The sequence below is a fragment of the Dermacentor silvarum genome, chromosome 8 (assembly GCF_013339745.2).
Source record: "Dermacentor silvarum isolate Dsil-2018 chromosome 8, BIME_Dsil_1.4, whole genome shotgun sequence".
Classification (NCBI taxonomy): Eukaryota; Metazoa; Arthropoda; class Arachnida; order Ixodida; family Ixodidae; genus Dermacentor; species Dermacentor silvarum.
Window position 1 is genome coordinate 122,702,747 of NC_051161.1, and position 26,908 is coordinate 122,729,654.

Here is a 26,908-nt window from a genome sequence, read left to right on the forward strand (position 1 = left end):
TTAGGCTGCTGATGATGATGATGATATGATGATGATGATGATATGATGAGGATGATGATGATGATGATGGATGATGATGATGATGATGATGATGATGATGATGATGATGATGAGACGCGGGCAGGCTGACTTTTGTATTTCTCCTTTGCCTCCAATAATATTATCAGCTGTTAGCACCTCTCATGTGTGCCTTTGTATTGTGTACTTATGTCGCTATCTTGCCTTAAGCTAGATAGCGACCTAATCGGTAGATAGATAGGGTAATCACGAGACTACAAACTTTCTGAACTACAAAACTGACAATAACGACAATAACACGCTCGTTAGGAACGCTTATGTCGAGGACCAAAGTGAACGCTTACTATCACGCGCTTGTCGGAGATCAACAACCGGTCTATTTACTTCCATGCAGTGCTTTTCTCTGGGCTAAGCTGTTATGCTATCTGCTCTCGTAATTGGGCTGATGGGCCTATCTATCTATTATTATAGATCCTACCTCTACTTCTCATGACAGGCACACTGCTGGGCTTATTTGCTCCTCTTCGCGTCTGCATGCAGCAGCGTGAGAACACATCGTTTGTACGCACATATTGAATCCCCATGTAATGTTCTTTTTTTTCTGTACCCTGTAATCAGGGTACAGTTGACTTGATAATCATAGATACTCTGGAGTGGTTCCTCTCTGGCACTCTGTATTCTCGCTCCCGGCTTTTCGCTAAGGCATTTCTGGTGTTTCTATGATAACGAAATATGTATTTAATATATTAATACAGTACGTATCGCATGCCTGCGTCCTGGTCTGATAAAACAAAGGATAAGCCGTCTAGCCTCTTGTTTGACATTATTCCGCTTCCCTCTTTGTACCACAGATCTATCTTCGCAGCGGTAAATCGACGTACAACATGGCGCCCTCCCCAATCTAATTTATTTATTATTTATTTATTTATTTATTTATTTATTTATTTATTTATTTATTTATTTATTTATTACATAAATAAATAAATAAATAAATAAATAAATAAATAAATAAATAAATAAATAAATAAATAAATAAATAAATAAGATAATTGTCGGATATTTCGCCTAGTGCGTCGAGCTAATTAGTTGGTAGGAGTGAAAAAAAAAACTAAAATGTCAGGATAGTTTTTTTTTTTTTTTTTTTTTTTACCAAAGGATTTTATTACGCACTCTCGGGGGTCATATGAAAGACATGCGTCTGTATGGTCAGACCAGCGCCATGTTACACCTTGCAAATGGCAGGCACTGGTATATTATTGCGATGAAGCTAGCGACTGTGATTCATGAATTCAAACACTGGTTACAACGGAAATGTGCTTGAGCAAAATGAGTAAATTGCTGTAGTCTACTTACGTAATATGACCACATACGCGTAGTTCATATTACAGGGCTCACAGGCTCCATCAGTGCCAGTCAATAGTAAAATAGGTAAATAGAGCCCATTAAGAAATTTATCAGTGATCACCTATAAGTTGCTATAAGTTGACGGCAGCCAAAAATAAGAATTTATCATAAGTGAGCACAATCACTGCCGAAACATTTGCATTTCTATATTATTGCTTACTTGTTCGAACGCATTCCTATTCCTTTTCGCTTCTTCTTTTTCCTGGGTCATGTCGCATGTGCCTCTCATTTGTTTTCGCTGCCCTTCCAACAGCGAATACCTTGCGAACAGAGCCGTGCTTTTTGCCACAAATCACTGCAGGCGAGTCACGTTCTTTGTTCCGCTCAAAGCATGCAGCTGCCGCAAATGCGCCCTTCTAATCCGCCGCCTAAATCGAACTGCTATTTTGAAGCAAGAACCACCCTCCCTCTATATCAGCCGGCCACATCGTGACCATTCATTGTTCCAAGCCTTTGCATAATATCGTGCAGGAATTTGCGAAACTAAAACCGTTGGAAGGACCAGCATTCACAGCGTTGCAAGGATTTGGTGAAAGTGCGCTCAGCTGGGAGCGGGTACGCTTCTCAGCACGTTTAGCGCTCGCATGCCGTGATGGGGCACTGTTTCTCCCACGGTCTATATTTAAACGAAGTAGCACTTCCAATTTCGTCCGGGCGAAAGAGGCGGCGCGAATAATTAACGCGTCGGAGCGCAGTGGAATTCGGCGCTTTTACCGCGGAGTCGCTACTGTCTGCAGTGGCTTCACCCGGTGTTGTGACAATTGTGTTGATTTCTCTTTTTCTTTCGCTTCTTTATCGTTATTTTATTATCACATTTGACAGAATGAAGGCGGTCGCGCACTTTGATTGTGTTGCTGTGTTCGAACTTCGTGGCGTGTCCCGGGAGTCTAATCCCTGGGGCTGCTGCATCTTTGTTTTATTCTCATATGCGCCTTCTTGCTTGCGTTTCAAATGGCGAGATCAATACTGCCCGTCTCACTTTCAGTGCGGGCTGTGCCTAACCGTTCCCCCATTTTCTCCTTCCAGATCTTCTCCCCTCTAGTTATGCTTGTTATCAGCATTTGGCATAACGTGTACCTTGCAGCTCTGCATCGCGGAAGTCCGGTGTCTGCTGCTATTGCAACGCCAATTGATCGCACTTTTCTTATCTTTCTTAAGACATTCCGACCACTGAAATTTATTGGCCGCAAGATATAGAGTACGCACTTAGAAAAAAAAAACAAATATTAACTGCCGTAGAAGTAAAACAGTTTTTGTTATCTGTCAGAGGCATTTTCCCCAGCGTTACGGATTACCCAGTATAGCCGACGCTGGCTCGTTTTCGATTGATGATTTTATCCTCGGTAAGCGCCTTTGCGCCAAGACTCACTTAATTGGGAAGCACGCAAGTATAGAGGGAATGGCATAATTTCTAATCCCTCAAGGGCGTGCGAACATTGCAGTAATTCAATGCAACCAGAGGTCGGTGACCACTCTATTGCGAGCGCCGTACAAGAGTCGCACGTATCGGTACACTGGTGGCATGTGGGTGTGAGCGCTATTTAAACCATAACGCTAGCCGTCTTTGATGACTTCGTTACTCAGAAACCACCGAGGGTCGAGAAGAAAAAAAAAACGTGACGTCCTGCGGCGTTTTCAAGGGGTGGAGAACAATCCAAAGGCGTTCACTGCAAGCCAGAAGTGGTGTCCGGCCCCTCCATTATCGCTTTGTTCTGGGCCGAGCTGCTCAGCATAGAAGAAAAAAAGGGGTAAAAAAAGAATGCGCCGAAGAAGGCGCAGCACTATCACGTGCAGTTTGCTTTCGTGATCATTGTTTTGGGCAAGCCGTGGCCTGACCAGTGGCCCGCATCTTCAGGCAATCTTCGAGCCGCTGTTGAGTCATTTCTCTTCTTTTTCCAGTGTCTTTTGCAGACGTTCAGATAAACGCTTGGCGGACTTCCGAGGAACGGGCTGCTGTTTACAAACACAGCTGGTTTCCAACGCCGCAATATTGGTGTTGGCCTTTTCAGCGCAATTGAGATGCCAAACGTTCATGGCTGCCTGAGAGCAGAAACCCCTGCGGTATTTTCTGTCTTTGTTTTGTTCTTTGATTTGCTTTACTTTCGTATCATCCCTCTACTTCTTTTGTATATTGGGTGGTGGCTTAGGTGGCCATGTCGCTCTGTGTCTGAGCCCGACGTCGAGGAGTGTTCGATTCCCAGCTGTAGCGGCCCCATTCAGGTAAGGGAAGAATGCAAAATAGCTCGTGCACCGGACTTCCCCAAGTGGTCTAAGTTAATACGGAGCCCAGCACTACGGCGTCCGTCATAACCCACGGTGAAGCTCGGGGACGTTAAACCTCACAACATAATTTCTCTTTCACACATTGCTGCTCTCATATTATTATTATTATTATTATTATTTGATTTGTACACATATACACACAAGGACACAAAGGGATTAAGGAGGGAGCAAGCTGACAACTGCCACCGAGAGGGGCACAACGCCTGCCTACTCTACAGGAGGAGGGAATAGAGGAATGAAAATATGAGAAAAGAAAAGAGGAAATAAGAAATGACGGAGACACAGACAGGACAAAACAAAGACAAAACAAAAATAGAAATAACGTCCTAACGGGAGGCCAAGTCAGTGTCCTTCAGGAAACTAGCAGGGCTCGATGGGCCTGGTCACGCTTGCAGCGCTCCCCCTTGGAAAAAGGCAATCGTCAAGGGTCGCACATGGCAGCCCCATAAGTCTGTACTCCTTAATTAGTAATGCGCGCGGCGCAACGAATGCGGGACACTCTAAAACGAGATGTTCAAGGGTCTCACAGGAGCCACAAAACGTACACGACGGGCTGTCCACACGTCCTTGTCGGTATAGGCGTTCGCGCACCAACACACACCCAACCCTTAACTTGTATAACAGTGCTCTAGCACGACGGGGCAGGCCTCGACCACGAACGCGTGGAGGGAACGATCCGTCTGCAACACGCCGGTCTGGGTGCTGCTTTAGGAGGTGTCGGCGTATCAGGAGACGGGCATTTTCAAATGTGCACGAAATGTCAGGGGCAGTCACATTCATGGTGGCACAGCTTGAAGCGAGGCGATCAGCCTCTTCATTTCCAGCGATGCCCACGTGCGAGGGTACCCACTGGGCAATGAGGGACACTCCACAGGAAGTAATTTTGCCGGAAGTTTCTTGGATACTGCACAACAATGGGCTATCGGCATCTTGTCTAAGTCTGCTGAGGGCAGCACGGGAGTCTGTAAGAATGACGACCTTCAAGGCGTTTAATTCTTCGTGTACGTATTTCAGAGCAACATCAATCGCTGCTAGTTCTGCAGTTGTTGATGAGGTTGGATGTAGTATTCTAAATACCCGTCTGATGCCAGTCGAAGGGCAGAAGAAAGCTGCAGAAGCGCCTTGCGCGTCGCTGTGTACAGATGCGTCCGTGAATACCTCAATATAACCCTTCAAATTTTTCAAATAGGTGGGACTGGGCCAATTGAAATAGTGCCGGAACAGGCTGACTAGATTTTTTGTGTATTTCAGGAATTGTCAGATAAATGGGGAAGGGAGCATTTGTTGCGCTTCTTCGGAGTGTGAAAGAAGTATCTCCTGAACTTTGAGTAATGTCCTCAAACAATGCCGCCATTTTCCCCATCCGAGAGAATGGGCGCTGAAGCAGCCGATTAATCAGTGCTTGGCCGTCTGATGCTCGTTGCAAACGCTCGATATGGTGTAGCGCTCTCTGGTCTGCTTGCAAGCTCAGGGGCAACTGGTGCGCTTCCGTGAGTAGTGGAACAGATTGCGCCTCACGAGGTAAGCCAAGCATGACTCGGAGAGCAACACGATGGTCCCGTTCCAACTCAGACATCACATTTGGCGGCACGTTCAAGACTGGCAAGGCATACATCACGCCAGAGAGGACAGACGATTGGTATACCTGAAGTGCTGTCGTCTGGTCGCAGCCAGCGCCTCTAGCAGTCAAGGCGGCCACATACTTGAGCAGCGGACCGGGATTTGCACCGCACAGAGGTAATGGCAGGGCGCCAAGAGAGGCGATCATCGATAATTACGCCCAGGTAGCGGTGGTGTTGTACCCATTGTACCGGTGTCTTTCCGAGGTACAGCCGGCTCATGGTTCGACGAGCCCGTTGCCCTTGGATGATACGCAATCGCGGCTGACTTAGCTGGTGAGATCTGCAGACCAACTTCCTCCAAGTACTCTGAAGTCGCATTCAGAGCTCTCTGCAAGATCCACGAAGACGTGGACCGTGGTACGAAGGACCGCTGATCCACAGTGCAATGTCATCAGCATAGATTGCTATACATATTGGAAAGTCTGCTTCCTGAGGCAATCGGCTTGGAAGTCCAGCAAGTACACTGTTGAAGAGAAGCGGCGACAAGACGCTGCCTTGTGGTACACCGCACTTAACGGGGCGAGAATCACCTTGTTGCTCCTCCAACACGCACTTTCATGTGGCGCTCAGATAGAAAGTATGCACGAAATGAAGCAGTCGACCCGAAATTCCCGCATTCCTAAGGGCGATAATAATCGCCTTATGGGGAACCGAATCGAACGCTTGCTGTATATCCAGGAAGAGCATGTATGCAGAGTGCTTGTTTTCCTCGAGCAGACTCTAGAGATGAAACGAGGTCTGCTATGCTATCGAGGGCTGAACGTGACGACGAAAGCCGCTCATGACATCAGGAAAGAAATTAAGCTCTTGTAGCCTGCCGTCTAGACGAATCAGTACCATTCGTTCCATCAGCTTCATAACATTAGAAGTTAGCGATATTGGCCGGTAAGACTTTAGGTGTTTTGCAGGGCGGCCGGGCTTTAAGACTGTATCACCACAGATGATTTCCAATCATTGGGGATCAGAGACGTTCGCCATACTTCGTTATATGCGTCCAAGACATTTTGATGAAAGGCCTCATCGATGTTTCGTAATGCCTGGTACGTAACACCGTCTTCACCAGGGGCAGTGCGACGTTTGGAGAGGCTGAGGGCGTGATGCAGCTCTTCGAGAGTAAAGTCTGTTTCATCCATCTGACAGGCTGGACCATAGCAGAACGTTGTGTTGTTCTGACTTGTCAGAGGATTAACGTCATTGTTTGCGTTGTCACTTGGCATAGGAGGTACGAAAAGGTCGGCAAATGCTTCCGCAAGAATTTTCGGAGTCCGGCCAGTCGTTATGCACAAAGCAGCAGTTGGATTCTTGCAGATCTCAGGAGTGCGAAGAGCCTTCAGTATTCGCCAAACACTTCCAAAACCATTTGCCGTATGCATGAACTACACAGTGCTGCCCAGCTCTTTCGACGAAGTTGTTTTGTGTGCCGCCGTATGGCTGCGTCTAGGCGGTTAAGAGAGCTACGGACGGTTACAAGCACGGTGGAAGAATATGATTACAAGTTACCCTCCTCCCTAGCCATGCATTTTCCTCCTCAACTCGTTAGCCGAGTGATCGGGGCTAAGCTCCGCCTTCGGCTGGCTCTACGTCATGTTGTGACGTACGTTGTCGTCTACTTCCGGTTGTCTTGGAGCCAGTGCGCGAAGGCTCTTCAAGCTCTCCGCTAGCCGCCTGGCCGTTCGATCCCCGCGAGAGCGATCAAGCAGCGTGCGTTGCGAGCGTTCTGTCGCAGCGCCGAGCGTGTCCGGTATTCCGGTAAACCACAGGCGAGCTGGGTGTTTTGACTGATAGCCAGAGGCGTAAACTAAAGCCCCTCCATACGGCTGTGATGAAGGAGCTTCATAGACGGACGTGAGCGGCCTGATCGGCATGCACGGTCCAGCCATCTGGTGGCGCAGAACTTAACTAGCCAAATACAGAGCTAATATTCCTGTAACCAAGTGTAAAACATTTTAAACATATAAGAAGACAACGTGTTCAAGATTACGCTCTTGCCGAAAATTTGAGCCAGCAGCAAAGTAGAAAAAACTTGGTTACTGCTATATTAGCTGCGTGTTTGGTTGAGCTTTGTGCCGCCAGGTAGCTGGCCCCGACGGGTGCAAGCAGTTCCCGTTTGCGGCTCCGTTAATCACTTAAAACGCGGTCCGCCAGTACACTTGCGCTTCCGTTTACCTGAATACCGTATACGCTAAACTCTATTGTGGCAATCCTTCGACGTGAAGTGACCGACGCAAACGCTCGGATGCCGGCGCTTATGCGCTGCAGTTACTCCGCTCATCTGCTGCCTTGCTGCGAGCACGATGTCGCAGCTTGACACGTCGCCGATCGCTACGTTAGCAGCCCACAACGCAAAAAAGGGGCGAACCATGGCGCTCGCGAAAAGAAGGAACAAGAGCAACACTGACCGCGCAGCTCTCGTCAACACGGAGCACGTTTTAACGCAAGCAGACGACACTTGCTGTTGGCCGGAAGTGCTTTTATTGTAGTGATACATCTCCTTGTGCATTCTCTTTCTGTTACTTTCTTTTTATAGAAACAAATTAACTAACATATAAACTATTGCGAACATTTGTTCACCATAATGTTGGAAAAATTATCGATGACGCGACCTGGGCAGCCAATCGGATAGCTGGCCCTACTGACGTATTATGGTCAAATCGCGTCACTTGGTCACAAAACTCAGCCAATTGGCGTGCTGCGATCGGTAGCGATGTACCTTTTTAATACCTTATAATAAATTGCACGCTTTACGTGCAGCGCTTAGATGCGTCAATTAATGATCAGAAGGACCTACTATAACCACTCAGTACGTTTGTACAAAATCGTCAAAATCGTTTCAGGGTCCCTTTAAGAGTGGAACGCGATAGCGCTTTAGGGCCCCGTTCGCATCGCATTTTTCTTTGAGTAGGCTTCACTGCAACACATGACGTGGGATAGCCAGCTTACAAAAACGAAGCTTACACCGATCCCCTTAAAGTCGGCTTCACTTTTAAACAGAAATGCATTGCTGGGAAGATGTCTTTCCAGGGGCAATATACGTCGTCATATATTAAAATGTGGAGGCCCTAGGACCTTCTTTTATTATTTTAATAATTGTTTGCTATTTCCCCGACAGCAGAAAACACATTTTATACACAAAGTCCCTCTACGCCACGGAAATAGGCAAACCTAAATGGCTGGCGCGCACTCTATGCTCATACCACAGTTGTTCGCGTGCCTACGGGCGAGTAAATTTTCTTGTCATCAATGCATATTCTGCACTACGTACATATACAACCTCATGGAGACATTAATGAAACAGCAAGTGCTACAGTGCAGATGGGTGGAGGAGGTGCATTTGTCACTAAATCGATTACAACCTGGTATCTCTTCCTGGTTTAGTGCGTATTTTTTCTAAGGTTTTGCCAACGCGGTGAATTCCTCAGTTGTCGGTACGGGACCATCCTTGTTGAGATCACTGGCAGCATCAAGTTGTTAATTTATCACTTAATCTTCTATTAGTTCAGAGAAAAAAATTAAAGAAAACTTGTAAAATGTGTGGACACAACAAAACGTTTTTAAAGGTGTGTCAGGCTTTCAGGACATTCCAGCTGTCTTCCCTCCTCCGCCACCATCGACCTTCGGTCCTCCCCTTTCTTAATAAAAAACTTGTCGCAGCTTCACCCGAAAGGCGAAGCATCAATTGCAACAGCAAATTAGTAGAGAACTGTACGGAGTAAGGATAGTAGTTTTATCATCTGTACAAACTAGGACATGCAGCAGCACCAGCAACGCGCAGAACTGTTGTCGACGGCGTAGTCGTTCTGCCCGCGTTCGCACCAAATGCGCGCGGCGTTGGTGACTGTTGCCGGTACCTCTGGGGGTGGCTCGGAGGTTTTCGACGAGATCAGAATGGGACACTCGTCGAGCAGCGTCGGAAATCTTAGCCACCTTCTCGCCTCGCCACGTTTTATTGCGATAGCAATTACATGGACACTCCAAAGCAGATTTCTGCCGTCGGCGTCGCCGTCGTCGTCGCCGTCGCCGTGAGGTTCCGTATGCGTCTACATGGAGATGGTGACGCTGTTGTAAAGGAGGAAAGGGACGCCTACTTCTGCAGCCCTTAAGTGAGCACGGCGCAGAACGCGCGTTTGTTCTCCGCCGTGCGTTCACTCCCTTAGGGCGTGAAGTAGCGCGCGTCTCTTTCCTCGCGCCCTTTCACAATCGCACCATAGAGCAAACGCGTTCGGCACGCGGCGACGATTAGCTGCGGCATCTCCATTGACGTCATACGGCAACTCACGACGCATTTTATGCGAACGCGACGCCGACGGCAGAAATCGTGTGGCTTGCTAGAGTGTCCATATAATTGCTATCGCAATAAAACTTGTCGCAGCTTCACCCGAAAGGCGAAGCATCAAATTGCAACAGCAAATTAGTAGAGAAACTAACGGAGTAAGGTAGTAGTACTTATATCATTTATGTACAAACTTGGACATGCAGCAGCACTAGCAACGCGCAGAACTGTTGTCGACGTTTGCGTCGTCGTTCTGCTTCCATGCGTTCGCTTTATTGCATGCGCGCGGCTTGTGGCTGTTGACGCCAGGCCTCGGAAAATGCTCGGACCTTTAGACGAGATATACACACTCGTGGCGAGCGTGATTTATCCGACATTCGGCCTGACGCAACGCTTTACGCAACGGAAGAAGTCGCGTTTGCTCTCTTTATGGTGATTACAGTGATTATAAAGGAGGAAAAAGGCGTTTAATTCTGCAGCCCTTCAGGGAGCACGGCGCACCAACGCGCGTTTGCTCTCCGACGGGCGTTCGCTCCCCGTGAAAGCGCGCGTCCCTCGCGCCCTTTCACTAGCACATACAGCGTCCGGAGGGCGACGACGATTTCATCGCCGTTTGCGTCATACAGAACCTCACGGCGACGGCGAAGCCGACGGCAGAAATACGCTTTGGAGTGTCCATATAATTGCTAACGCAATAAAAGCATTCATTCATGCAAATCTACTCCGGCGTTTCCCAGTGCATATTTAGGATAGCCGCATCATCTCGGACTGTATGAGTGCTTACATATTAGGTGCGAAGCACCTTATCCGCTCGAGCTGTCGGCGTCTCCTGTCGCCGTACGAGTCACGGTAAGCAAGCGGCTCGTGCTCGCGCTCGACACGCGGTCGTCCCACTGCTGCCGCGTTCGTCGTCGTCTTCCACAGCTGACTGCGTTGCCGCTCTTCATTCCAGCGTAGAATTTCACTTCTCTTCTGTCGTCGTAATGGGGAGGCCGCGTTTACGGGGTTATGAGCCATTGCAGTATGACCCCATTAGCATGCTTCGCTCGTCCCCAGGTTTCATGTTAGTGGAGCTGCATTTCGCTCAATGGGTCATTTGACACTTACATATAAAATTTAATTCACCGCTCAAACCGAGCCTATGACTTGACTCGTGCTAACTGTAATAAGTAATAAATGCCCACACTGCCATGGGGCTGTACTCGTGCCAGCCAATGGTGAAGTTATTTTTTCTTCGAGTAGCATCACGTGTGCTTAATAATGCAAAAACATTATATTTTCCATCAGGCAGAAAAAACGGCGTTCTAGGCAACGAGTGGTACCAAAAATCATAATCAGTGACGTTATCGGCGTCTTGCATGACGTCAGTAGTAATACCGAATTAAATTAGGAACACGTTAGAGGAAGGTGACTTAAGGTGGAGTAAAACCAATTAAGGTGAATTAAGGTTGGCACAAATTAGAGCAAGGTGGATTAAGGTAGAGTTGTGAAGGACACGTGACAATGTATGACGTCACATATATTGGATGTAACCAATTAATTAGAGAAGTCATAATGCTTTCGCATTCAAATCACGTATAGGATACTTATGCAATTGTCAATTTTTTGCGATAGCCAGCTTATGGACACTCGAAGCGAATTCTCGCCGTCGTCGTTGCCATGAGGATCCGCATATATTTAGGTATATGTATAGTATACTATATGGTATTGCATGCCGTATATGCGGGTTATATTGCTACACTATTCTTATTACCAAAGTTGCTCATAGTTGGTCTTACGCTCCTGACCAAATTCTCCCCCAGAATTTTGACAATGGCGGCCCGCAATCAAATGTCATAAAATATAAAACTCAGCGCATGGCCTTTTTTGTAATCTTCTCCGACTTTTAAATACTAAAACGCGGCGCTAATGCAGTTCCACTCAAAGTGAAAGCTGGGGAAGTGCGGAGCCGTGATTTGCCGCTGTTTCCCTTGTCTTTTCCTTGTGTTTATCTTGTGTTTAGCAATCCATCATCCGTTGTGACACCTGTGCTAAGGCACAACTGGTGGAAAACCACCACGCACATGGAGCCTTTGCTGATGATAGAAGCGATTTTAAGGAGTTTCTGCTAATGAATGCGCTTAATGCTTGATTATTCCTGTCTTCTAAATTATCATGAATCATGTTAGTTTATCTTGAACCGGTTTTGATCAATTCCGCACTTGGTTTACCCTGTTTTGAGCACTTGTTTTTAGCGTGATCACGCGACAGACGCCGACAGCCCGGGCCCCTAATAAAGTGCTTCGCACCTAAATGTGCTAAACAATATCAGTGCTGAAACCTGAAAGTGATGGAAGTTTGTGTGCACGGCTCTTTATTGGCCGCGTAATGGCGCACGTGCGATGTCATAACAGATTCTACACGGCGTGTTATAGGTTTCAAGGGTGCCAAGAATTTTGCCACACCCGCGTATGTCGCGTCCGCGTTAGTCGGACACGCGTATAGTTAGAACACCGTCCGAGGCGTTCAAGCGCAACGCTAAATATTTGCTATCGCAGTCAGTGCTTCGCACTTATGGCTAAACTGCCAATTTATTGCAGTGTCAAATGGCCCGTTTTCTTTACCTATACCGCTAGATTTTATACGACAGTTTGTATGTCTTGCTGTGTTTGTCCCCTTCCAGTGGCAAACACATCGCTTAGGCTCTGCCAATCTGTTTTATACAGCTTTCTTGCCAAGGCAGCCCCGACCACTTTGTAAATGTTTGAAAATAAATATGATATGATATCCCTGATATCGACTCAAGGCAAAGCATGGAATGTGGTAGCAAGGTGTAGCCACGGTCCCTCATTACTGAAGGACCATGGTGTAGCGTTGCGCTCAAGCTCATCGCACGGTGTGCTAAGCCACAGCGCTGGCGAAATGAGCAACACCGTGGGCGACGTTACAGATGCCGCGCCTGTGGTGCAACATGAGTATAGATGGTGTTCAACATGAGACAGAAGGCCAACCGTCGGCACTTGCGAGCGCGCGATGGAAGGATTAGACAGATTTAGCTTTACGTTTACTCTGCGTTCCGCTCAGACCTGTTTATTCACAGCGGTGTGGCATGCACACCGCTGTTCAGCAGGAAGCCTAATATGTGCGCGCACAACGCTCATTGAAGCAGCGGAAGCCAGAACGTTTGCCTAGCTGCGGCAGAGTGGATTGAGCGGAGCGAGACGGGGCTTCCACTTGGTTTCGTCACTTTTGCAGCCAAACGCACTGTACTGTGAAGGCATGGCAGAAACGACGGATACAGCTACGGCGAAAATGCGTCGCGAGCGTTGACTTCAGATAGTTCATTCCTTACCTCCTCCTCTGTGCGGTATGCACGCGGCCCACACTATAAATCGATACTAACTCGCTCAGCTTTCAATTCTGCTTTTCATCGATATCAGTAGCATAGACGTGTTTTAAGAGCAGCACTTAACCGACTTTACGACCACCCTTTTAATATATAGGAACTTGAAGCGCGGATAAGCGAATCAGCGCAACGATTTGCTCTTAATGCTTTGTCAACATACCTAGGAGATATGTTAACAGTGGCAGGAAAAAAAAAGTCGGCAGAGACACTTGAGACTGCGATAATGTTGATAAGGACAGATAGGTGTTGATAAGGATCGCATCGATTCCGCTGAGATTGCAACGACAGTAAGGGTTTATAAGGGTCGGATCGAGTCCGATAAGGTTGATAACAACCGATAAGAGTTCATAAGGGATCACATCGAGTGCGATAAGGCTGATAACAACCGATAAGGGTTTATACTGGTCGGATAAAGTGTGATAAGATTGATAATGAAAGTGGGCTGCGTGGAGATGAGCAAGCGGCACAATGCTTGCCCATACTTAGACAACTCCAGTGGAGTTGCAAATTATTTTCCCTAGACAATTCAAACGCTAAAGCAATTTTACCATTCTATCGTTCCCCGCTGCTTGTCCTTAGAAACATTTTAACTACTACTGTCTGAAAGAGACAAAAAAAAGAAAAAGATAAATGAGAGGCAGGGAGGTTAACCAGGACTGAGCTCGGTTGGCTACTCTGCACTGGGGGAAAGGAAAAGGGGAAGATTAAGAGAAGCGTCAGCGATAGCACGATACGTTAAGTGCACAGCCGATAACTCACTCACTCCCTCACACTGACCTGTCTGTCTGACTGTTCTATAGAACATACGTGCAGTGTTTCCTTGCTACCTCCCTCTTCACACGTGTTTACCATTCCTTGTCCCTCGCGCTCTGGCAATGCAGGTGAGCAGCGAGGCAGTCGTCGGTGCCTTCTGTGCACGCATTGGAGCGATCGAGCCCCAGCTGGGTGCCGTGGTCGACGAGCGCATGAGCGAGGCCCTGGACGAGGCACGCCGTGTGGACAAGTTGGTGCGGGACAGCGTCGCCCAGCGCGGCAGCAAAGGATCCGAGGCCCTGCTGGCCAGCAAGCCGCTACTGGGCGTGCCTTTCACCGCCAAGGACCTGCTGGCCGTCAAAGGCAACCGCCTCTCCTTCATTTATATACAGAGTGCCACAGCTAGCGCAAAACAATGCTTAATAAAGTGTGGCCGAAACATACAATGATGGCTGCAAAGTAAGCAGCAGCTTTCTTGGGGTAACGCCTGCCATCCTCATACCATCCGTGAATCACAAAAAAAAAAAAGAAAAACGTATGGACATATCAGCAGGCACGCGAAGTGGCGAACTCGCCGTTAAACTCAAAGCCAAATAATTCGACGGCGCAGTATAGTGTCTTTTTGTCATCACAGCACCCCGCTTGAAACTTCGTAGTGACCCTCACTCTCCCTAGTGTCCTGGCTGCAACTTCGTTGCAATGGCTATCCATCAAGCGGCGTCGCACGTCTGGTGTCAATGGGGCCCTCGCAGTTCGTGCGCCCTTCTGACATCCATAGCCTATCTATGCGTGCGCCAACTAATCAGGTGCGTGCCTCTTCTCCTGCACCGCAGTGGCGCTTGCTCTCTCCGCTCCTACTCTCTTCCCGGTTATCTCTACGCCAACGTTCTAATAAAAGTGGGCCGAAGTAGCTCAACAAAGAAAATTTAATTCTCAAGTGTTACACACCGAAACCATGATCTCATTATGAGGCTCGCCATAATGGGGTAACTCCAGATTAAAGTTGACTACTGGGGTTCTTGAAGCCCATCAAAATCAGGAGCGCTTTTGCATTTCACCCCATCGATATTCGGCTGCCGTGATCGGGATCGAACCGGCGACCTCGAGCTAAGCAGCGCAACGCCATTGCCTCTGGGCTACCACGCAGGGCACACATTTTATTAGCTACGCGATGAAACTGTCGGGTCAGGTTTTTCATTGCGCACTGTGGTCATAATGAAAACTTGGTTTTAGACTATGACTTCTTTTTATCGCAGGTGCACTTCAAACTCACTGTCATACACATTAAAAAAATATTTGGGACCATGGTACAGAACAGCACACTTAATGACGCAAAAGTTTTTAGAACGCATGGAGAGGAGATTGTCAAATCCCCGGAGAAGGCCTGGCGAGCGTTTGTGGCCGTTTCCGTCCAAGTGTTGCCATCTTGGTGTAAAGAGTGCTTGCGCAATTCCCATTGCGCGACGTACGCTCTGACGTTGTGCTGAGTAAGAAAGAAGCCGTTAAGAGAGAGAGCACGTAGTGGAACTGGTGGAAAACGAAAATTATGCGGGTCCAACGCACGTCTTCGAATCGACGTGAAGCGCGGCTTTCGTTAAGCGCTTAACAAAAGGCTATGAATCTGCCCATATCATTTCTGTGTCTGTTGAGTAAAAGAGACTTACCCCGGCGTGTGCGTATGTGCATGCTCTCGCGCTCTCGTGCTAAGCAGTGTGGCACACGCTATGATCACCTCAAAGAGATATTCGGCGTTGGCACGCTAGGTGTATACGTGCGATTCTGGCCTTATGGTTAGAGCATCGGGATGCTGCACTGGGAAGCGAGCTTCGTTCCCACCTTCGGGCACGTAATTAAATGTTATTGTGAAGCATTCTTTGCCACATTCGAGACACATTGCCGTAGTCGGTAGGTACTACTTGCTGGGACGCTCCACTTCGGACCTTTGTAATTTTGTTACAAAGGTCCGAAGTGGAGCGCATGACCGAGAGTGGATGAAACCTCCGCCTTTGAGCAAAGCCGCCCAATGTTCTAAACACTTGGCCACGATTCATTTTTCTTCTTTATTGTGTTTATTCGGATTACACAGACATACAGTATATAGACATTCCAGCCCAGCATGCGTCGAGAAGGGAAGCAATCAAAACTCTAGTATGTGCACCAGTCCTTCAAACCTATGAAGCCAGTCCGGTTCCGGCTCTTGGAGTTTACATTTGAACCATTCTACTTACAGATTCGCGAAAATAGCTCCTTATTGGCGTCACTTCCAAACTGCTAGACGATCGTCCATCCTTGCCAACCAAACCCTATGTAGCACCAGAAGCAGTATCATGTCAAATGGCATGCATTCTTCATTATAGAATGGTCTACGCCACGATAGTGCGCATACTCTCGTGCGAAAGCCGTCTAAATCCTTGAGATGTATGGCTTATCCGTCACGTGCCAGTTTCTCATGTTCTTTCCTCGTGGAAAATCGAGCTCTCAGACACTGTGTTAGGCTGCAACATCTCTGGGATCGGCCTGCATTCCCCAGCACATTTCTCGTAGCAACGAACGCTACGTAGAAACTGTCCAAGAGGTCGACCGGGTTTTGACGTTCCATCGCCGGAGTGCAAATGTCATCGTCGTTTTCATATACACTACGACACATAGCCATAAATACATACGATTGTATAACCTGTAGTGGTAGATGACGTCACAATCCGTGTTTTTCTCTATTACGCTCGTCCAGCACATGTGTAGAACCCCACAATCGGCATGTCGTAAGCTCGCGTCGAACGTTTGAAGAGAAATCGTCGGCGTCACGCAATCACCGTCACCCTCGTCGCCGTCCTCTTGCTGCTCTCTTCACACACGCGCTCGCATCAGAAACATAGCTGTTCGTCTTACACAAACATATGTTGGTCCACCTCGTAAGACATTGCGTAATCCCAAAAGTTGCTGGGTAGCCAAAATATACTTTGCATGACATCGATTCCCACAGTGCGTGGGATCTGTTTCATATTTTTTTTAACATGAGCTATTCAGCAAGACGGCAGCAGCCACGGTCAGTAAAGTGCGGGAGGTTTCGCAATAATATATGCCTTTAAAAACACACGCTAATTAATGGGCGTTGCATACTGTGTGGTTATTTACCGGGACCTCGAACATCTGTTCAAGATCTGAGAAGACTATAAAACCGCTTCACGGAGCCGCCAGGCCAAGTCCTCATGCTAGCTGAACTTGCTGAGATAGGTTTGTCCCTGCTAAGGACGTATGGACAGTAATGCCTGGTTGTTCACACGCATGCTGGATGGCAAAGAAAAAGCAAGGAACAAACATCGCTTATCCTATCTTTTTGGCAATTCATACAGATGGCGCAAATTTTAAGACGTGAAATGCGCGTATTGTCGAATATCGACGACGACCAATGGACAGTTGCGTATCAACTTCGTTGCCTAAAGCCATCGTTTCTCACGCCAACTTTCTTTGTCTACTGTAATACAAACCATCCCTTTCTCCTAGGGCTGTCTATGCTTGTCTCTCTGTACACTGAACAGAGGAGGTTCCCTATTTATTTATTTATTTATTTATTTATTTATTTATTTATTTATTATTGCCGCTGTTGTGCGTAAGCATGGTTGACTATCCTTTAATTGATATCAACACCTTCTATGAGTTAGGCTATATTTTATTGCGATAGCAATTATATGGACCCTCCAGGTGCATTTCTGCCGCCGTCTGCCGTCGACGGTGAGCCGGCAATCGCGGCTCGCGCACGCAAGGGCGGGAAGCGGGACGGAAGCGCAGAGTCTTCCAGTCGCGCCCTACGCTCCGGAGGGACGGCAGGGAGGTGGAGGGGCCGCGCTCGACTACAGGCGCGCGCTCCCGCCGGCCGGAAGGCTGCGGGGGAGGATGCGCAGGTGGAGGGGCCGCGCTTTGCTGCGGCCGCGCGCTCCCGCTGGGCCGGAAGGCTACGGGGGACGCGTTCTGCGCCGCGAGCGCCCGCCCGCGTGGCTGACTGGCGGTATCTTGAAAGCGATCTGCGGCGAGGGCAGATTCCGCCCTCCCCGTGGTTTCATGGCTAAGATCGCGTTGATGAGAGCGCCGGCACGGAGCTCAATTCGCTCGCTGCTGATGTCGCGCTGACTCACTCTAATGTTTTGACAGCGAGTTTCCGTGGTAATCGAGTGAGATGCGTTCATATTTCCTTGTGCGTGCGTGACACCGTGCTTGCTAATTTAGTTAGTGTGCCTATGTTTACAACTTTATAAGGCCGATAAAACTACTATCCTTACTTTGTATAGCTGTCCTCTAATTTGCAATCTCAATCAATGCTTCGCCTTTCGGGCGAAACTGCGACTTTTTTTTTATCTGTACGACACACCAGACGGATTCCCGCCGTCTTCGTTAGCGTCGCCGTGAGGTTCCTAATACACTCCAAGTGCGATAAGATTCTATCGCGGTCCCGCGCCCCGCATGCTGTAAGTGCAAGGGTAAGCGTGATTGGGTGAACCGAGAACCATGGTGGCTTGATGCGCGCCCTGTGTTGGAAGTCACATGATAAAGCATGCGCAGCGTGGTGGGTTAAGCGTGTGCTCAGGGGCAGGGGAGGGCAAATGAGCGCCCGTCTCTTCCGCTAACCCGGCCGTGGCTTCGCATGACTGTCCTCGTGACACGGAGCGTAAACCTGCCGCACCCTGTCTTGGAGGTAACTTCCGGCGGCTGCAAAGCGGAGGGGAGGGCTACAAGGCTAGGCTGGTGGCTGCATTTGCTGTCTTCCCGCGCAACTAGTGCTGGATATCACGTAATCTCAAATCTCGGTGACGCGTTGAAGGTAGAGGCAGCCAAAACATTCGCTCCCGTATGTTAGCGCTCTTTATCACGCAAGCGTTGTCACAGCGAGTGCTCGCAGTCGCCGATTGAGATCTGTTCAGGTTTGCCTGTGCGTGCGTGACACCGTGCCTGATAATGTATTTATTATAGCTTATATAGAGATCAATTTATACGGCTGATAAATCTACGAACATAATTCCGTGCAGTGATCAGTGCTTTGCTATGGCTATCAATGCTTCGGGTTTCGGCGAAGGTGGAACTTTTTTGTCACATAAAGCAAGCGATAGGGTGCTTATGGAAAAGCTGGCTTTTCTGGCATCTCTTTGTGGACGTAGTGCACATGCGTGATATTTTTCGCTCTCGACGAAATTAGTGCGTCCAAAGTGGGCGCTGCATTCGCAGCTTTTGCAATGCGCCGATACGAGAGAAAGGGTCACGCATGCCGTCGCATCATTTGCACACTCTCCAACGCAGAGACATGCGGTCGCCATCACACTCGACAAGCTGTCGAATGAGAGAACGTTAGACGCTTATATAAATTCGGCAAGCGGTAATGACGCTGAAGGATTTAAACGTGCTGCTCCTTTAGAAAGGGAGTGTTTTGCGCTCCCGTTAAAATATGTGATCGTGTTGTTTTCGTTTCTCTTTCCGTGCTCTCTCTCTCTACTCCGCTGTTAATTTTGCCCTCCCAGGAGAGTAGCCGACCGTGGTTTTAATGGTTACCCTATCTACCTTTCACCCTTATTGGGCTTCTTTCTCTGTCTGCCTTACCGTAGAACTCTTCAGTTTATTGTTTGGCCCTAAAGCGCCATAAAGCACCGGTACCACGTCAGCGAGTGAAGCAATCTAGCCCATTATGAGATTAAGCGCCGATAACGGTGGCGGCGGAAAGGTGGTGGTGGGCGGTTCGCCATCATCGCCTATAGCTTCTGTGCACCGAGCACACGGCTGATAGTTGTCGCTGCAGTCCAATGTAATGCTCGCTTCGTTGTTGTTTTTTTCTGCCTCGTCGTCGGTGCAGGGCTTGCGTTCGACGCCGGACTGTGCAGCCGCCGGGGGACGCTGGCCGAGTGTGACGCGGACGCCGTGGCGGCGCTGCGCACGGCTGGCGCCATCCCCCTGGCGGTGACGAACGTCTCCGAGATGGCCATGTGGTGGGAGTCCAACAACAGGCTGTACGGCAGGACGCGCAATCCCTACGACCTGCGCAGGACACCGGGAGGATCCAGCGGTGCGTAAAGCGCGCGCCCCGTGCTAATATTTTTACAGGTCGCCAATAGCGCACCAGGCTAATAAGTGATTGCATCTTAAGGGACTTTCCGGGACCTAGGTGGCGCGTTTATAGCACTGTGCGAAATACGAAGACGAACACACCGCAAGAAATGCACATTGACGAAGAATGTTAAGCGCCACCTTCAAATTGCTGATTTTATGACAGAGTCGTTAAATGTATAGTTTAAATGTGAGGATGCATGGCTGCGCTACTTATGAATCTCGAAGTTTGCTACCCCGTTGAATACATGGTGAGGACCGAGGAAAAAAAGCTTTCTAAGCAGCTTTACGAGCCCATTAGCCGTATTACACAAGCCGCATTGACCAATATATTAAAAAAAAACTATAAAACTCTTAGCAAAGATATAACGCTTTGTGACATTTTGCGTCATAGACAAACGACATGATAATAAAAAGCAAGCAATCTACATTCTCACTTTTAGCTGTGTGAGCAATATTAACACAACGAAAAATTCACAAGAAGTAGATAATAAAAAACGCCCATGTTTCGTTGGTGTACTTAAGATGAATACATGAAATACCCGTTGCAAGGCATTCATGGGAAAAGCAAATATACTTCATTATAAGCGGCATTTCTTTAAAAGCGCAGATGCTCTGGAATAGCCATAGTAACGCAGAGCGCCCACACCAACAGCGTAGGAGATCGTAATACGTATATTAAAACATAGGCGCGCTCGATAGTTGCGATAAAATAGCGGAATTCTCTCGTCTGTAAGTAATAATTAAATGATTGAGTTTATTTTATGGGGAGCTGCCGCCACCTGGTGGGGTGACCTTCGCAGTACGTTTTGCTTCTCCAAGTTGATATAAACAAAAGGGCGGAGGGCCACCGCGTTTACTGCGCAGTGCGCTCCCGGGGGGATCTACTGCTCCGCACTTCGTAGTAACAGTAGTTTGGTACCATTGACTAAAGATCATAATCACAATGATGTTAAAGACATACTGGTGGGCTAGTTGGTTAATCATTATGGAATATGGCAGCGCACTTTGACACAAGGACGTAACACAGCGAACAAACACGAGCGCTGTGTTTGTTCACTGTGTTACGCCCTTGTATCGAAGTGCGCTGCAACATGACATCACAATAATGCGTTCAAAAATGCATACACTGCACACGGGACCCCGAATACTTTGAAAAAAAAGCGACATTTCGAATAAAGCTATAGAATACTACACGAACTTCTACATGAGGTAGGCCTCTAGACTTTCATTTGAATAAAAATATATGTCGCAGGGCAAGTTGACCGAAGAAAAACAAATATAAGCGTTAATAAAAAACATTGGAGGACGCTTAAGCTTCGCCTTTAAGAGTGGAACGCGATAGCGTTATCGGGCGACTTTCGGATCCCATTTTTCTTTATGAGTAGGCTTCACTGCAACACAGAACGTGGGAAAGATAGCTTACAAAGACCAAGCTTACACCCATCCCCTTAAAGTCGGCTTCACTTTTGAACAGCAGTGCATTGCTAGGAAGACATTTTTCCAGGGGCAATATAAGTCGTCTTATATTAAAATGTGAAGGCCCTAGGACCCTTTTTTACTATTTCAATAATTGTTTACTATTGCCCCGACGCGCGGGCGTGTCCAAAACGCATTAGGCAGACTAAGTCCCAATTTGACCTACCGAGGATGCGAGCGCCATCAGGATACCCGAGCCCGCCGATGTTGGTATGGTAGAAATGCTGGAAAAGGGGTTTGTGTTTGAGTTTTCTCGTAACAGAATTTTGTTTTCTCGTACATTAAAATTACAATCCGGCGCCACCATGTCTGCAGATTGTGGTTAGGTCGTACTATACCATTTTTCTGACATATTTCACTGTGAGAAATTAAATTTTTCTTCGCTAACACCTTGCGCCACGAGGAGGGGCTCCGCAGTCGGGGTGGTTGGGGATGTTTTTCTCCGCCACGGACGCCGACACATACGCCGACGCCGGCGCTGAGGCTGGATTTTCTGCGACATGGGGCCCTTAACGCCAGTGCGTTAGAAATTACACTTCTGCAATAGCAAACTGCCGACTCCTGCTGAGAGGAGGCTTGATATGCAATATTATATATGAAAGAACAAAAAGCAGTTGGCTACTCTGCTCGAAAGTTGCTGCAGTAGCTGAGCGTGACGTCATATATAGACGAAATGATGACTTGGTGTTTTACAGTAAGTCGTTGTCAAGAAGGGTATTTCGAAGATCATGGCAGAAGTGGGAGATATGCGTAGTTCGCAACGTTAATTTAACAAGTGCTGAAACAGTTCGTATTGGTATATAGTTATCTCTTACGGTGACAGCGGCCTCTTCTTGATTTCAACCACTGAAGTCCTAAAATAGATCGTAAAACACAGTGCAAGGAAGAAGACATATTGTGCATGGTCGTTGAAAGGGAAGCCTTATGTGCAACCCATAATTGCAGCAGCTGGCGCGTAACATTACGTTTACTTGGCTACATGCATTCACTGCGCTGCACTGCGATCAAAAGTCTTACTTTGCATGCGAAGGTAATTTGCGGTGACCGAAATCAAAACTCGCCGCTACGTCAGCAGTTCCAGTGTTTAAATGTCTGAGCACGACATATGGGCACGACGAAAATCCGGAGGAAACTAGATGCGCGCGAAGGGACCGGCACGCCGGGAGAGCTCAAGGAAACTAGGCACGCAAATGCCTGGAACGACGACAAAGAGAGGGCAGTGTGAGTGTACACATGGCCGACGCAGGTCGCACAGCGGCAAATCTTTGAGAAACCCTTATTATCTACCTGAGAGTCTACTAATTTTCAAAATGGTGCCTATTGATAACTAATCTACTAAACATGCATGCCCAAGTGATGAAACGTACGAGTTTTTGCATAGAACGAAGCAATTTTGCATCAAATTCGGGAGCTGAGTTTTTGCATACGCAGATCTGTTGACGGACACGAAAAATGCATACAACCCTAGCCATAGACAGCATTGCTGTATTATAGAGGAGGAGGATAGTGAACTCCTTAGCATGCAAGTGCAGCGGTTTCGGCGAGTTCGTACATCTTGACTTCATGAGCGTAGTGCACGATGTTACGGGCCGGGGTTTGGGGAACCTTCAACAGCGTCTGCTTGAAGCTCTAACCAGGTTGACCATCGAAGAGGGTCCGGCAGGGAAGACGAGGCGACGTAAAAACAAGTAACAGAGGTTTAATACATGGTTACGGGTGAGCGCTGTGCTCCAAATAAAACACACAAGAAACGTTCAGCGCGCATGCACTTGCGCGCTAGGGCAAAGCAAAAGTGTTCTCCACGTGGCTGCTGGCTGGCTTTCTTATACCCTCCACCATTTAGGCACTCTCCCCCTCTCTTCTCCCCACTGCAGGACAGGGCAAACCAGGCGAAGTAGAGATGGTAGGGTGACCATAGTGGGGTGAACGTCCTCAGCGGCGGAGGAAGGGTTGCAGGGCGGCCCGACAGGTTTCGTCTGTGACCCTCCCGACTGACACGTCTATTCATGTTGACGAGCGAGATCGTTAGGCACGCCGATTACCATGCGTTTGCACGTGGTCCGAGCACGGCCGCCGGAACTGACTACACGTGGTCCTGGCATCGCAGCTCTAAGCGAGTCGTAACAACGATAAAGGAGAACAAAAAGTGAGAGACGCGGACAGACTTTCGCTGAATATATGAATGCCGTGAACATGCACGGCCGAATCTATATACAGAAATACAAGCTGTTTCTTCGTCCACTTTCATTTCCCTTAATTTATCACTTGTACACTTCAATCAAAAACTTCAAATACTATACCCTATGATTTCCTTCGCTGCATTAGCTGATGGCTATTTGTGGGTGTGATGAAATAAAAGTGGGCCCCTGGCTTCCCCTTCTATTGCGTGCGTACACTCGCACACGCACGCACGCACGCACGCACGCACGCACGCACGCACGCACGCACGCACGCACGCACGCACCACACACACACACACACACACACACACACACACACACACACACCGCACGCACGCACGCACGCACGCACGCACGCACGCACGCACCCACTCACTCACTCACTCACTCACTCACTCACTCACTCACTCACTCACTCACTCACTCACTCACTCACTCACTCACTCACTCACTCACTCACTCACTCACTCACTCACTCACTCACTCACTCACTCACTCACTCACTCACTTTGCGTGAATTCGTGTGCATTCGCGCGCACGCGCGAATACACACGAATGCATGCAAAGTGCCTTGAATGGCCAGTCGCGCGACAATTTTCCGTGTATCTCGAGCTAAGAAAAAGACTTCTATGTAGCATGTATTGAGCAACAGAAAGGTGTATCAGGCGTTTGTCATGTTGATCTGCAATTTTCTCATTTACACTTTTCATCTATTTATAATATTTGAGAAGGTGATTAATTAATTAATACTAATTATGTAATTAGGCGGAATGCAAAACATATCTGAGTATCTCCAAACGACGGCAAACATTACCTTGGTTCTGTATAGCTATGTGGCATTTCCATATTTTTAAATCTTGGTGCATGATATTTGGGACACCCTGTATGTATGATCTATCGTTCGTCTCCATCTCTCATTTTTCAGCCTTGTTGTATAACGTTGACGATGCCTTATTCTGTATTTGGGGCGAGCTCCACCACTGGAAAAGCTAACACCACCGTCGGTATGACGTGGATGAGGGATCACGTGGACACAGCGGCCGCGTCGTCTGCTTCGGAAGCGCCGAAGCGAGCTGCAAACGAAAGTTTAGTCCCACCTGCGCTATGGTTCTGATTAACCGGGGATGTTTTCCCGCTTCGGATGTCTGCTTGACAACACTTGAGGGAACTATAATAGGTAATGGTTGCCTTTGAAGGCGTCCGACATGGTAGGCTATTGCTCGGTACCGCAACGCGTACGCAATGGAGCCCGGTGTCAGCTATCACACGTACTCGCAGGTCAAGAAGCTGCGTGTAGTTTGCATTGCGAAACTTAGAACCAGCAAGCAGCCATCGGCTAAAACTCTGGTGTGTAGCAAGCACTCCCGCGAGGGAGATTTCTGCTACGGCGTTGGGGCTGCGATGTTCGGTGAGTAGCAGAAAGCGCGCACTGAGAAGCTCGCCCGGGCACGCTGCCCGGTTATTGTCATGAAGATTTGGTCTATGAACTTTTGATGCTAGATACTGCTAAGTTCACCAGAATGAAAACGGAACGCTAAGAAGCACATTAAAAAAAGGCATGACATATGCTCATGTTTGTGTTAGCACCAAACAATGAATCTACTGGATTAACAAAAAGCAGCGGGAAATTCCTCGCTGAGAAGACCGATAAACATACAGTGCGACGCAACTTGAGAAATAACAATATTGAAACGTCCAAGAATTTACAAGAAAAGAATAAAAAAAATGATTGAATCGTCGTGGTGGCACACCACGAGTCGCCGTATAGCTTCGAAGTCCCCAGTTCTAACGCAATTATTTTGAACAGATCTGGCAGCGTCCACGCAACAATTGTTGCTTGTGTACTGTCAAATGTTCATATGCTGCGGCTTAAAGCTCACGGCACGGCGCGAAAATGAGCTCGCAGCGAAAGCGAAACTTTGTGCGTGGACATGCGCGCAGACGCGCAGTCGGTCGCTGAGAACCCGCGCGATAGCCGCATTGTGGCTTCATTCTGCTATGCTCCATTTGGCCATACAGACAGCACATTATAAGAACATATTTCGCATACTCTGCACTCAGCGATTGCCTACCTTTCACGCAAGGAGCTGGTTTGGGGGACTCCATCACGGCGACAGTGAGTAATGGGCGTTCACTGTACGTATTCGGTAAAGCGATAGTGCCTGTAAACTATTCTGCGCTTTCTGTTTGCTCAAGATTATTACAGTAAGAAACTTCCATCGTTTGGAGAGTACTTACAAAAATGGCCAGAAGGGCTCCCGCGTGGTGTTTTTATTAAGCGCCAACAGGCCAAACCTACGAGGAACGCGCCCCGTTATCCTTCATACTATGCAAGCGAGGCGCTTCCGACAAATGGCGACCCCGCAAGTCCTCGCCCCCAATACTTAAAATGAGAGCTCCAATGACGGCTTCAAGAGACACAGATGCGTGGACATGCATGCAGGGACAAAAGACACAGCGCTGTCACTCAGCGCTCCTTCCGCGTGGCCGTAGTTTTGCGTACTGATTTTAATAGGCATCTCTTCCAACTAGCTCAGCCATCAGCCTTAGTCTGATGCCACTGTTTAGTCAGTGTACTCGTACTTTGGCAAGTAGTGTTGCCGAAACGCTGGTCCCAGATTGAGACTTCCTTTCCGTTTGTTTCCCTTTGTTTCTTTCACAATATTTCCCGCTTAGCTATCTATTGTCTTCTATTTGAACGTTATTGAATAGGTACGGGCTGGACCCGGGGATGAACACCAGTGTCCCTTGCGTTCCACAGGGGGCGAGGGCAGCCTGGTGTCAGCGGCGGGCTCGGCCCTCGGTCTGGGCACCGACATCGGCGGCTCCATCCGCATGCCGGCCTTCTTCAATGGCCTGTTCGGCCACAAGGCATCACCGGGCCTGATGGGGCTCGGGGGCCAGTTCCCTCAGGTTCGCGGCCACCAACTGGCCTTCCTGTCGGCTGGGCCGCTCTGCCGCTACGCCCAGGACCTGGCGCCCACGCTGACTGTGCTCGTCGGATCACAGCAGGCGCGTCACAGGCTAAGGCTACACGAACCGGTGAGCTTGGTCGTTGGAGGGATGCAGAAAGAAAACGAAAAGTGGTTCGAATAGATTGGTCATTGACATCACTGTCGGCAGAGCGGAAGCGAAGCTGATGAGGCCTTCAAGGACATATATAGCAATGATTTGGCTTAATTGAGCTGCTAGTGTTGGCAACAGGCCCGAGGAAAGGAGTGAGATCCCTGTGGGTCAAATCAGGTGTTTAGCTTGAAAAGAAAGAAAGAGATGACGATGATGATTCAACTCTATTAAGAGCAGGGGGGCTATTCTGTAAGAGTCCACCTAGTGGACTGCCCACTTCGGCTGACGATATTGGCGGCCGCTTCACGAGTGCGAAGGTGCCAGCCAGTCTCCTTCGCGCTCGTGAAGCGGCAGCCAATGGCGA

The 26,908-nt window shown here is 48.4% G+C and overlaps 1 protein-coding gene across 5 annotated transcripts in view; it reads left to right on the forward strand.

Moving 5' to 3' along the window:
* Nucleotides 1-26,908, forward strand: part of LOC119461663 (fatty-acid amide hydrolase 2-A) — a 117,365-nt gene that overhangs the window by 83,264 nt on the left and 7,193 nt on the right. For 3 of the 5 annotated variants that reach the window (XM_049671850.1, XM_049671852.1, XM_049671853.1), the window contains exons 3-5: nt 13,864-14,098; nt 19,569-19,778; nt 26,240-26,520. In XM_049671850.1, the coding sequence (XP_049527807.1) occupies nt 13,864-14,098; nt 19,569-19,778; nt 26,240-26,520 (726 nt within the window). The remainder of the gene's footprint in view (nt 1-13,863; nt 14,099-19,568; nt 19,779-26,239; nt 26,521-26,908) is intronic. The other 2 variants (XM_049671851.1, XM_037723035.2) reach the window with 1 other exon arrangement.